General features: G+C 33.9%; 1 protein-coding gene across 1 annotated transcript; it reads right to left on the bottom strand.

Annotated features, from left to right (window-relative positions):
• Nucleotides 1–4,844: 4,844 nt before the first annotated feature.
• On the bottom strand, nt 4,845–13,555 carry LOC140051409 (transcription elongation factor A protein 1-like). Its single transcript, XM_072096621.1, has 9 exons — nt 13,395–13,555; nt 12,424–12,492; nt 12,031–12,139; nt 11,198–11,401; nt 10,616–10,678; nt 10,047–10,201; nt 8,120–8,266; nt 7,814–7,885; nt 4,845–6,950 (listed from the first exon to the last, which is right to left on the bottom strand). The coding sequence occupies exons 1-9, from the start codon at nt 13,464–13,466 to the stop codon at nt 6,942–6,944; spliced, it is 900 nt and encodes a 299-aa protein (XP_071952722.1). The 5' UTR covers nt 13,467–13,555; the 3' UTR covers nt 4,845–6,941.
• Between the last annotated feature and the right edge of the window lie 871 nt (nt 13,556–14,426).

The following is a 14,426-nucleotide window of genomic DNA, read 5'->3' as shown; positions in this document are numbered from 1 at the left end:
GTATTGAGACTTGGTGAAAATTTAATTTATATCAAGAGTCAATTTTATGTGGATTAAAAATGGCATGTTTCACACAAAGTTACGCGCGCACGCGCATTTAAAATTTCAAAATGCGCAAAATTAATTTCTAATCAACTTTCTACGCGTTTCATGTAATTTTAAGCATGTCAAAAATTCTCACGCACCTGCAAATTTTTACGTGCGCGGTGCGCATGTAGCGTTGAAAACATATTTTTTTCTCGTGATTTATGTTTTTCTAGCGTTTTTTTAGTAATTTTACCAACTTTTAAACCATTTCGACTTAAAATCACGTCATACGAGCACGTCGAATTGAACAATTTGTGCGCTTTTTTGATGAAAAAGTTCAAAAATTTGTCAAAATTATGCCTTTTTTAAAACAGTCGTAGTTTCTAAACTAAACGGTGAAAGTTATTTTTATTACATATTCTTGAAGTTGGTGAGTTGTAAATATCGAATCATACATTAATATGGCTAACCGGACATTGTGACGTCATCGTATGGCCACACGAATATAAAATATAGGATTTTTGTATCTTTCGTCATAGCTTATCACGTTTAATAGAGCGCATCTCCACTTATCCATTATATTCGGTTGGAGACACTCGTCCACATTTTATGTGGCAGTCAATGTTGCAATCGGTACATCTTATATACCTATGTGATACTGCAACATTGCAGGTCCCATAATTTCAATTATTCTACACTGTGTATGTAATATGTATACATATTATACTATATATACTATTTGACACAAAATTGACAGAATTCAGCACTAACAACATATCATATTTTTCAGTTCAGGTCATAATGCTATAATGTTTTTCTGTGTGCAATATTCCAACGTATGACGTGCACGTGGCGTTTGTCGTGCGGATAACTAACTCGTCAAAGTGACGAGTTACATGTCTAGTATTATTCTTCTTTCTTTCTCCTCCATTTTTGTGTCTCGCGTATCTCAAAAACTTGTACACATAACATTTCATAACTTTGTCATCATATGGACATTTACGTGAAGTTGTGCACCTCCTATTTTTTAATGACGTCAGAGTTGCGCAACGTGACTTACGTGCGATTTTATGATTTTTTATGATTGATCATAGACTAAAAACCAAGCATAAATTTGTTTTGACACTTTGTGAAAATTTAAGTCATATCAAGGGCAAACTTTTTGTGGATTAAAAATGCCATGTTTTACAAGACGTTACGCGCGCACGCGCATTTCTCCTCTATTTTTGTATCTCTCGTATCTCAAAAACGTGTAAACATAACATTTCATAACTTTGTCAACATATGGGCATTCACGTGAAGTTGTGCACCTCCTATTGTGAATGACGTCAGAAATGCGCAACGTGACTTACGCACGATTTTATGAATTTCGCGTATTTAACATAGATTTAAAACCATATACCAATTTAAATTGAAACTTAGCAAAAGTTGAATTTATATCATGCGCTAACTTTCTGTGGAAAAAAATTGCGTGTTTTACACAAAGTTACGCGCGCACGCGCATTTAAAATTCAAAATGCGCAAAATTAATTTTTAATCAACTTTCTACGCTGATCATGACATTTTGACCATGTCAAAATTTCCCACGCGCGCGAACAATTTTATGTGCGTGGTGCGCACGTAGCGCTAAAAGTATTTTTTTTTTATTGAATTATGTTTTTCCAGCCTTTTATAGTAATTTTACCAATTTTAAAACAATTTCGACTTACAATTACGTCATACGGGCACGTTGAATTGGATACTTTACGTGCGTTTTTGATGAAAAAGTTCAAAAATTTGTCAAAATTATGCCTTTTTTTAAACAGTCATAGATTCTAAACAACGAGGTGAACTTTTTTTTAATTACATATTCTGGAAGTTGATGAGTTGTAGAAATCGGATCATGAATCAATATGGCTAACCGGACATTGTGACGTCATCGTATGGCCACACGAATGTAAAATATAGGATTTTTGTCTCTTTCATTATTGCTCATCATATTCAATGGAGCGCATCACGCCTATCTGTATTCCTTTTTCTCTGAGATTTTAATATTGTCTAGGTCAATCAACTATCTTACGCATGAGTTAAAAATAATTTTAATTTTTATGACGTCGCCATGCCTAAAAATTTTAATTAACAGCGTCATTAATTTCATCTTTACAGTAAATTTTAATCTGTTATAGCTCGTAAGAATAAAATGTGATAATCACGATTATAACGTTTTCAGGAAGCTATGGGATTGTAGATACGAAATCATGTGAACTTTTCGCCAATCAGATGTTGTGACGTCATCATATGGCCAGTTAAATAAACAAAGTCATATTTTCATCTTTTGCGTCATAGTTCATTACATTTAAAAAAGCGCGCATTAATGTTTCACGTATTCAAATTTCTTCTAAACGTTAATATGTTGTTGCTGAGATAATTTTCTTCCGAAATTACTACAGTACCTTCGCGTTTCCTTTTGAAAATTAAAATAAAATATGGGTCCCGTAATTTCACCTATTTTACACTGTTTGTGACATGTATACAGATTATACTGTGTATACTATATGACAGAAAATATACAGCATTCAGTACTAACAACACATCATATTCTTCAGTTCAGGTCATAATGACATAATCTTTTTCGGTGTGCAATATTCAAACGTATGACGTGCACGTGGCGTTTGTCGTGGTGCGGATAACTAACTCGTCAAAGTGACGAGTTTCATGTCTAGTTCTTCTTTCCATCCTTCCTTTTTGTGGATCGCGTTTCTCTAAAATGTGTAAACATAACATTTCATAACTTTGACAACATATGGGCATTTACGTGAAGTTGTGCACCTCCTATTTTTGAATGACGTCATAGTTGCGCAACGTGACTTACGCGCAATTTTATGAATTTCAATGATTGATCATAGATTAAAAACCAAAAGTCATTTAGTATTGACACTTTGACAAAATTTAAGTCATATCAGGGGCAAACTTTCTACGGATTAGAAATGGCATGTTTCACAAGAAGTTACGCACGCACGCGCATTTAAAATTTCAAAATGCGCAAAATTAATTTCTAATCAACTTTTTATGCGTTTCTTGTCATTTTGAGCATGTCAAAAATTCCCACGGGCGCGCAATTTTTTACGCACGCGGTGCGCACGTAGCGTTAAAAACATTTTTTTTTTCTTGAATTATATTTTTCAAGTCTTTCCTAGTAATTTTGAAAACAATTTAGACCTTTTCCAATTTAAATAACGCCACACGAACACGTTGAATTAAACATTTCATGCGCGTTTTTTATGAAAAAGCTTAAAAAATCGTCAAAATTTTGTCTTTTTTTAAACAGTCATAGTTTCTAAAGTAAACCGTGAACCGTTTATTTTTATTACAAAATCTAGAAGTTGATGAGTTGTAGATATCGGATCATGCATCGATAAGGCTAAAAAAACATTGTGACGTCATCGTATGGCCACACGAATGTAAAATATAGGATTTTTGTCTCTTTCGTTATTGCTCATCACATTCAATGGAGCGCATCACGCTTATCTGTTTTCCTTTTTCTCCTACATTTATACATTGTGTAGGTCAATCAACTTTCTTTAGCATGAGATAAAAATATTTTAATTTTTATGACGTCATCATGCCTAAAAATTTTAATTACGTGGGTCATTAATTTCATCTTTACAGTAAATTTTATTCTGTAATAGCTCGTAAGAATAAAATGTGATAATCACGATTAAAACGTTTTCTGGAAGCAATTGGATTGTAGATACGAATTCATGTAAACATTTTGCCAATCGGATGTTGTGACGTCATCATATGGCCAGTTGAATAAAAAAAGTTGTATTTTTATATTTTGCGTAATAGTTCATCACATTTAAAAGGGTGCGCATCTATATTTTACGTATTCAAATTTCTTCTACACGTTAATATGTTGTTCCTAAGATAATTTCCTTCTGAAATTGCTATCTAAGTGTTTCATTTTGATACCGTCGCCATGTTAAAAATTGGAATAAATGGCGGGTCCCGTAATTTCACCTATTCTACACTGTATGTAATATGTATACAGATTATACTGTTTGCATGTATATACTATATGACACAAAATTGACAGAATTCAGCACTAACAGCATATCATATTCTTCAGTTCTTGTCATAATGCCATAATCTTTATCTGTGTGCAATATTCCAACGTATGACGTGCACGTGGCGTTTGTCGTGGTGCGGATAACTAACTCGTCAAAGTGACGAGTTTCATGTCTAGTTAACGTTTGTTGTAGCCTGGTACCATTCATTCATTCAGTCAAACTCCTGATAAAGGGTTTGATATAATATCTATTATTGTATCTATGATAAAGGGGATTTTTGGTGATATTACTGTTTTGCCGGTTCAATGCGGCGAGGCTTTATTTTTATGTGATTCCTTTATCATAGATTTTACGATTATAGATTACTACCCTACCTTTATATTATTGACAATTATTTTTTTTTTTAGAAGAAGAATTTAGATTTAGATATATAATGAGTTTAGATATTTGTGGCTTTGTAATGTAAATTATTGTTAAAAGTATCGACAACAGACGACTGTCGTGAACGCGAACCGCAAACAATGTCAGCAAATGGGTTGTGACGGTTTGAATAATACTCATGTGATTCAAAAAGCTCTGGACGCGACGCAATCACATCGCAGGTTCACAGTCCCGTTCCCTTTATAAAAAAGAGCACTAATGTGCAAATAAGTGGAACCATAATACGTAGCCATAACATCTGCAAGGGTTCGAGTCAATAACACACATCACATTCTGGAATAAATGCTTTGGAAAACAAAACACAATGATAAAACTAGACAAGTTACACACAATTGTTCCTAGAATTTATTAGGAAGAACCCTAACAACATTCTTCCTGTAAACCCACCCTTAATAAATCCATCTTTGTTTTAGGCATTTGATAAATCATAAAAACCTCTTCCATGTACTAAATAAACGAATCAATCCTAGCGCCTTTCAGTGTTGTAAGACAAGACTGGCAATTACTAACTATCATTTGCTATGTTAATATGTTACAGTCTATATAAAAACCTAATCTTTAGGATAATTAACTCTCAGAAAACTTGGTGGATTTACAGAAAAAGCTGTTTTTTCATGTTGAAGTCACACAAAGACAGAAAAGGAAAACCCATTGACAACCAGACACAGGGCATATGATCGAGTTTCATTACAGCTGATTAAGTATATGTAACTACAATATGATGAAATCATTATTATACACATTGCCTAGAACTCATATTTTTGGTTAAGGCATTTAACTGTAATAATCTATTTACATAAAAATTAATCTTAAAACGTTTTGAAATGTAAAATAAGTATCGCTATCATGCATTTATTCGCCACTTTGCAATGAAATCAACAAGGAAAATATATGTTTTAACATTATGGCTAACCCCTACTCATGGGACAACCCTATTAAATGGCCACTTTGCAATGAAATCAACAAGCAAAATATATGTTTTAACATTATGGCTAATCCCTACTCATGGGACAACCCTATTAAATGGCCACTTTGCAATGAAATCAACAAGGAAAATATATGTTTTAACATTATGGCTAACCCCCTCATGGGACAACCCTATTAAATGGCCACTTTGCAATGAAATCAACAAGGAAAATATATGTTTTAATATTATGGCTAACCCCTACTCATGGGACAACCCTATTAAATGGCCACTTTGCAATGAAATCAACAAGGAAAATATATGTTTTAATATTATGGCTAACCCCTACTCATGGGACAACCCTATTAAATGGCCACTTTGCAATAAAATCAACAAGAAAAATATATGTTTTAACACTATGGCTAACCCCTACTCATGGGACAACCCCTACTCATGGGACAACCCTATCAAATGGCCACTTTGCAATGAAATCAACAAGGAAAATATATGTTTTAACATTATGGCTAACCCACTACTCATGGGACAACCCTATTGAATGGCCACTTTGCAATGAAATCAACAAGGAAAATATATGTTTTAACATTGTGGCTTACGCCCCTCATGGGACAACTCTATTAAATGGCCACTTTGCAATGAAATCAACAAGGAAAATATATGTTTTAATATTATGGCTAACCCCTACTCATGGGACAACCCTATTAAATGGCCACTTTGCAATGAAATCAACAAGGAAAATATATGTTTTAACACTATGGCTAACCCCTACTCATGGGACAACCCTATTAAATGGCCACTTTGCAATGAAATCAACAAGGAAAATATATGTTTTAACATTATGGCTAACCCCCTCATGGGACAACCCTATTAAATGGCCACTTTGCAATGAAATCAACAAGGAAAATATATGTTTTAACACTATGGCTAACCCCTACTCATGGGACAACCCTATTAAATGGCCACTTTGCAATGAAATCAACAAGGAAAATATATGTTTTAACACTATGGCTACCCCTATTAAATGGCCACTTTGTTGGGTCCCAACAGTGTCCACTTAATAGTGGTTCTAGTGTTATAAAGTTTACATCCATGGGATACAAGGCCTACATACATACATTACTTAACTAAATACAAATACTGAAAGGTTGTAGTTTAACAAGTATGTAATAATAATGTTATTTTCAGTGATGTCTGACTGACTTAGTAGGTTGATTTTAAAGTTGTCAGTAAATCCTGAAGGTTTCTTACAGTAGGTGGTGCATACACATCCACAGGCAATATTGCTATTAAGTGTTTTAATAACCATAATTGTACAATTTATTAAAATTATATATCAAATGTCCAATATCTGGTTCAACACAAAGCTTCACATTTAGCATACTTGCAGTGACATTTCCCAAAATACAAACATGAGAATGTTGAGGGCAGCAGATAGATTTGGTGAGCAGATGTCGAGAGAGTGATGTAAGCATGAAATCGCTCAATCCAAACTTGAATAACTTTCAGCAGAACTAAAGTATGAAAGAATAATAATGGATTAATTGATTGTACTGTTTGTTTAATATACTGCTTACATTACATGCAAGCTTTTAAAATAATTTGTTGACTATAGGCAGATACAATAGACCGTCTTGTATAAATGATAGATGAACACACAGTCAATAAAAACCACAATTCATTAAGCCATTGATGTTAGGCTCAATGAGAGGGATTCAGTGGAAATGTAATAATTTTTCACATCACCTACCAAACCAATACACACACTAGGGAACATTTGCTAAGTGATTTGAAAGAGGTAGAACATCTGTGTCACTATGTTTGACATCAAAAAATTCAAACAAGATATGACATGTCATGTATGAAATGCCAACAACATATTTTGCGAACAGAACATTAATAATAGACCGAAGATTAGGCCTTCCATTTCAATTAAGTTTTTCTTTTCACATCCACAAGTATAATAAATGGTTTATGTATATAATTAGACATACATATTTCCAAAAAAATAAATGTATGAATCACATTATTTTCAGTTGGTTAAGACAGGAGTACGCAATCCATAGCCATACAATCAATCGGCACAGATTCAATGCTCTCCTTGACTATGGTACTGGTGGTAGAACAAGTCTCAAGGATGGAAGTCCAGTGTGTGCATCTGGCTAGGGTGCACTTTAAATAACCCAAAAGTGGGGGAGTTACACCAGTGTACTAGTCCAATTTTTACAGTGGACAGACGAACGAGCGTTGTTTGGTGGCAACTGTAAGACACGAATGGACCATTAGGGGAGAGGAAAGTTGGTGTATGTGTCATGCACACACTCAGTAAAGCTTCCAAGACACAGGTAATTTTGACATATTTATATTTGTAACTTACCTTCCATCTATTACCGCATTCATTGCAAAATACAAATGTTGTCATCGGTTCATCAGCACTCCGAGTTTGTACCTAAAATCAAAAACAATTCAAATTTAAGAAAAAAAAAACTTTTACAAAAAGCCGAGAAATGATTAGAAACATGACATTGATAATAGTGATGTTATACAGTAGACGTCAAAATAGTATCATTTTTCTTAAAAGGTAAAATACTGTAGGATTCGTAATTGTAATAAAATGTAAGGATTTTGTTATGTTAATTGGATTGAAATGAATCTCACTACAGTACAGTATTTATGATTTTACCTGATTATATGTGCAGTTTCGTTTCAGACATTTTCCACATTTCAGCAGATCAGTAGTTGTTCCACTTGTCTTTGCCATTTGATGATCTCTGATTGCCTCCTTTGTGAACTCCTTACGCAGGTCCTTCATTTCATTGCTAGCCATTTCCTACAGACAACGGTAAACATTAGCAATTTTTATGTTTATATTGTTATATAGCTGATATTAAGGCTTAAAGCACAATAGATTTGTTGCAAAATCCTAGTTGTCAATTGTTCTTGTTTAAGCCTAATCAGGGCATCACGTATGCAAAACCCAGGAGAGCAACAAATCGCTCTCCTCAAATCACCGAGGAGAGAAATTCGCTCTCCTTGCAAAAATTTGAAATCGCTCTCCTATGTAAATATGTAAAAAAATTACAATGTTTGAATTTGACCACAAAAGTTAAATTCTATTGGTTTTGCTACCAAAAAAAAATTATTAGCGCACACTGCCGCTATAATCTATTATATTATAATCTATAAATCTTTTATTAATAAATACAGGGCTGAAAATTAACCTTTAAACCATAGTGGCCAGCAGGGCCAGTTGAAGTTGAAGGATGGTCGCCCTTATTAAAAATGGCTGGCCCTTATTAATTTTGTGTACATTTTTTTTTTTCCCAAGGGAATTTATCCCCACCCCTCCCAATTGTATCATTTATTACTTTTGATAATTAAATTACTCTCCCCAAAATTCCTCCCTCCCCCACTCCCCTCCCACACCCACATTCACACACAATATTTTCCGTGGGGATCGTCATTGAAAAAAATCAATCCAATTTTTTGTATGGCCTGAGTAGGCCTAGATTGGGTTTCAGGAGCCTGCCTAGAGAATCCTGACCAACATGTCTTTAGCCTACTAGACCTAGCTTTTCTAGCCTAGCTTGTTGGCCCACTACTTGTATTTCAAAAATTATACAATTCTAACATGCAATAGCCATTAAAATATTGATAATAAGTTACAAAGTATCATTTTAAAATAATTAAGAAAGATATTTAATCGTGTTTACATGTGTCACACATGCACGCACAATTTGGGGAGAGCCACCTTCCTTCTAGAAGATGATGACGTCACACGTGTTTTGAGGAGGATTTGAGTGACCAAAATTGGTTGGAACTTTTGAAGAAATAATCCATCAATGACATAATTAAAGCAACTAAGTTTTTAAATAATAAACATTATATTTAGGCCTCCTATTAATGTTTCCTTTTAAAATTAAATATATTTTATAAACTCGTTCCATAAAAACATGCAGTAAGCATAAAAGGAACAATTATTGGTTGCTGTAAAGGAGGTATTTCTATGAATACTGGATGCACTATGAGGCGATGAAGTAAACTCGTCCTTGAATGCAGGCAGGGGAATCCCCTTGTTTGGTACCTAACCTCGCACTGTAAGATGGAGCGTGATTAATTGCTCTCCTTGAAGGTTGTTGATCGCGCTTGCGATCCTTAAAAATGAGGGACTGCTTGTAGCTTTTCCATCATATCGGGAGTTTACACACGTCACGTGTATACAAAAGTTGTACGTCCGGTCGGCCTCGTGTTTTATTAGTAGACTAGATAGCTAGCTAGCTAGACTCTGTTGTTGTTTACTTTGCTTCGTCGTCGTCGAGTATCACTCCGCCGCCTTCTCGAGCTTTTATAATTTATGATGATCGATTGTCTAGGCCTGTCATTGTAAGCGTTTTTCACATTTTTAACTTTTAAAAATCCCCGTGTTTTTAGGCCTCTTGACAGAAAAATCCACACTGTCAAAAGCTAGGCTCTATTTTGAAAATTAAGGAGCGCGATAAATTGTTCTCCTCGAAGCCTGTTGAGGAGCGCGGTCGCGCAGGCGCTCCTTATAAATGATGCCCTGCCTAATCAAGCTTTAATGTTTTTAATTTTAAAAGAATTCAGCTTACCTCAGGTAGCATCTTGGCTATCTCTTCTGGTTTTATTTCTCCACATAGTACACGCCTTCGAAGCTCTGGATTTTTAGCATCTTTCAAATTGCATACACGACTACGTACTCGGTTTTTGTACTTCTGGTCCGTGTTCACAAATATCGTGAATATACGTAATCAAGAATTAAGGATTGTTACAAATATAAGTTGCATTGGCAAATATATACACTTGCACTGATGAAGGACTAATGTTGCCTGAAAGCTATGCTAACTTTTCTAGCTGTTTTACTTTCTCGTTTTGATTTAGCTTTTCGCTTTTTTTTTTTATCTCTATTGAGATACAGCCACTGATACTCACTCATTTTTCAGTAATTTGTCTTTGGATTTATATTTTTATATTACGTTATGTCATGCAATATAATATTGACTATGGCATGAAAATAAAAAGAATACTATATTGTCTTTAACAAATAAATGATGATTAAATTATAATGACCATAAACACAATGACGGCTATAACAATTAAATAATGACAATTAAAATAATGAAGATAGTTGGAGAACACTGACAGTTGTTCAAAAGGATATAATCTTCAATGATAGCACCAAGCTCATCTGCATCTTGAAAAGCTGATTTATCTTCAATATCAACTACAACAAAGAGAAAAATCATATAGATATTAATAAATACATAATTGTTATAGGCAAAATTAAAATCATAAGCCTGTAGTGACTGGTGATAAAAATACAGCATCCCTCAGCTTTGTCTCAGCGTATAGTGTACTGTAAAGCCCAACAGTTTTCGAGCGCTTTCAATTTTTGCGACTTTCGCGATTGAACATCGATTGTGAAAAGGGCACAAAATAATTTGGTAGAGTCTATTAATTAATGGATTGTTTACTATTTAATATCTTATTAAAGACATGCATCGCCTACTGTGTAGTTAAAACAGTTATTTAATATAGTTACATCCCTAAATTTACAATTAATCAGGTATTTTGTAATAAATATTCACTGCCGCTATCAAATCATACGAACTGAAAGGGTCCGTTTATGCTTCCTTCATTTTCTTGGTAAGTTGGCTTGATGGAGCAATTGTGGTCGGTTGGTAACCCACTTACCCGGGTAAATTACTAAGCCTGAACAATTGAGAAATTAATATTGACTTACTTGGAACTTTGAGGGCAGCAGCGATCATGCTTCGACACTTTTCCCTTACCGAGTCATTTGTTTTTGGTACGACTGACCTGCGCTGTGAAGTGTCGCTGTTGTTTGATTCTGTATCATGAACACTACTGTTACTGTCTTCTGATGGCATTGGCGAATTATTTGAATCTCTGCTTTTCTCATCTTTAACAGAACTTTTGCTCTGATCTGAGAAAGAAACAAAGATAATATTTAATTTGTAAAGTATTGATTTTTGTAAAAAATACAGAATCGCCACTCTTCCTGTTCGCAAGTTTTAATTAGTTCAATTTAGTAAAGTTAAATATCCTCCAAACTTGCCATGCCGACCACTAAGAAAAAAATATCAATATACTGTACCTTGGTAAAATGTGACTGCACTACAGTATACTCTGTACTCCTAAGTCTGCTTCATAAAAGCACATTCCTATAAATGGTCCTATTCATTTCCAGGATCATGAGATGAGATATTACATTAGGCCGATTTTCCACTAAAATAGAAAGTGTAATGCTATGCGCATGCGTATTCAAGTTTCTGTGTGTCATACATCCTTCTGCAACAAATTCTAGTTCCTTTGATTTTCACTTCAGCAAAATATACTAGTTCAATATTGCACAACCAATCAGAGCTCAGGAAATGAGCTATGACGTTTTCATGAAAAGCTCAGCAGCCACGCGAGGAACATGAACGTCACAGCTATTCAATCGATGTAGTGGGAAGAGAGTAGGCAATTTTTATTCTCTTCGAACATTGGATTTGCGCAAATTCGCCTAGTGCAAAATCGGCTTTACATTTACAGTAAAGCAGACATACTAACCTGGCAGTAACTTCTTCCAGGCTTTAATCAATGACTTTGCTATCCCAATCACTTCTTCATCACTGCTCTTTTTCCGTAAGGCATTTACAGACATACCAACTCTTGTTTTCTGTGCAAACAATGAAAAATACAATTATAATAAAAAAACAATTACCTGTATGAGATTCAACAGCACAAAATTATTTAATATAGAATTTAATTTATGTGTGTTATTATTACCATATTTAAGCTTATCACTACCATATTTAGGCACTTTTCACTTTTTATGTCAAACCAGTTTGATAGTATAGACAGAGCTTAAGACATTTAAGATCCTGGGAAGTGACAGGAAATCTCTGTCAAATGTTGTTGTGTTTAAATTGAGGGATTTGGAAAAAAAATGAATTTGTTTACCTGGAGTACTTCAAGTGTGACCGGAAGTTCTTTCAGACGTTTCAGTAAATCCAATGCCTCATCTGTATTCTTTTCGAAATGTTTAAAAATAATGAAATTAACATTATTATTATCATTATTCTTATTATTATATTTTAAATGAGAGAGAGAGTTTGCTAATTCCATGCATACATTATATAAAATAAAAAGTAGTCCAGAATTTGGATCCTGGTCCAGATTTTCTCCAAAATTGAGTCGTCCTTGGAGTGATCTGTGATTTAAATTTGGCAAAGATCCGTCTTTTAGTTTTGCTGTTATCCTTATCCAAAATAGGAATAGGGTTGTGATAAGAATATGTAGTTCTGTGTAGGCTACTATAGTAGTAATTACTGTATGGTTTTCCACATCCGAAGACCTATAAATGTAAGAATCATACTTAAATAAAGTAAATACTGTAACAAAGATTACTAATATACTACTATAAAATATGAATTTTATATTTCAGAGATAAAACTATACAGTATACTTCTGTCCAGAACTGGTGATGAACGGAAAAATGTAAATTATATTAATAATATATTATATTATAGGCTTGCTACTGACTGTATGTATGCCTAAGATTAGGCCTAGGCCTATATTAAGAAGACCTACAGGTCTAACCCTATAGTAGTATATATATAGGCCTATTTATATAGATAGGAGGGTTAGGCTAATATAATAGGCCTACTGTGTAGTGTAAACTACTCCTAGACCGACTACTAGCCTAGCATGGCTAGATAGGCAAGTCTAATTTATTCAACAACATTTGTTTGTTCCTAAAAATGAGACTTTTCGCTGAAGCGTTCGGCCTTACAGCGAGACATTTTAATGGGACGAAGCGTCCATGGCCAACTCGTCCCTAGTAGACTAGGCATAGCTAGAGGACACGCACAACACAAGGCAATCCGCAGGCATGCCTAACATAAACATTAGTAAATAAACCAAATTCTTACCTCGTTTTTAGATATTATTTGCTCTAGCCGTTTGCCAATTTTAAAAACATCTTTTTCACTTGCTGATGTCATACTGTTCTCTTTTTTGTGATGTTGCAAACAGAGATATATTGAGTGTTTTTCTCACAGAAAAACTCAAAGATCACACTCGTCGTCGCGCGTCCCCCTCTCTCTCGCGCGAAAACACAATCGCACAACAATCACAAAATCCATAAAAATCTACATTTGGCTATGGAGCGCTGTTACCGCCTTTTTCGTCTGTAACACTCTGTACAGTTCTAAATAATAATTCCTATTGATTATTTATTCCAAGGCCGTCTATATTGTTAGATTGCCTTGATTATTCCAATCAATCATACCTCACACAAAAATCATATTAAGACCTATGGTAAAATATCTGCACTAAATCGACTCATCTTTTTTTCTTTTTTTTATGTATAATATAAAAGTTTAAATATTGTTTTATTAGTCTAACAAAGAAGCATAAAAAAAAAATTTAAGTAAAACAGAAACCTGTTTACTTTTCATAGTTTTAATATTTATTAATCAGAACAGTTTAGTTTAAAAATGTAAATAATTTTAATCACACTGCACTCTAAAAATGTTTCCGTCTAGATTATCACGTGATGTGTTGTCATTCTTCATAATTATTATGTATAATAAAACATTACCACCTACGTTGTTGTGCATTATACACATTTTATATCAGAAATATCTTAGTAAGACTGAGTCTGAGAGCAATATTTAGTACGCTGTCCTTTAAAACTGTTTATTAGTTATAATCTACGACACGTCCAAATACATCTATTCAGATAGTTCCTTATAGATTTTACAAACCGTAACGTTACTAGTATTTTTTAGAAACTTGTGCTATAAGTGTACTATTAGCCTATGTGTTCAAACTGGAAGACAAACTGTTCATAATTGAAATTTACACATTATTAATTACGACAATCAGAGCAACCAAGAAAATCTAATTAATAAAATCAAATGAACATCAAAGATTTAAGATGGCAAACTGAAACACTATTC

The sequence above is a fragment of the Antedon mediterranea genome, chromosome 6 (assembly GCF_964355755.1).
Source record: "Antedon mediterranea chromosome 6, ecAntMedi1.1, whole genome shotgun sequence".
Taxonomy (NCBI): Eukaryota; Metazoa; Echinodermata; class Crinoidea; order Comatulida; family Antedonidae; genus Antedon; species Antedon mediterranea.
The sequence above is the reverse complement of the archived record's forward strand: the minus strand, read 5'-3'. Positions and strand labels throughout refer to the sequence as shown.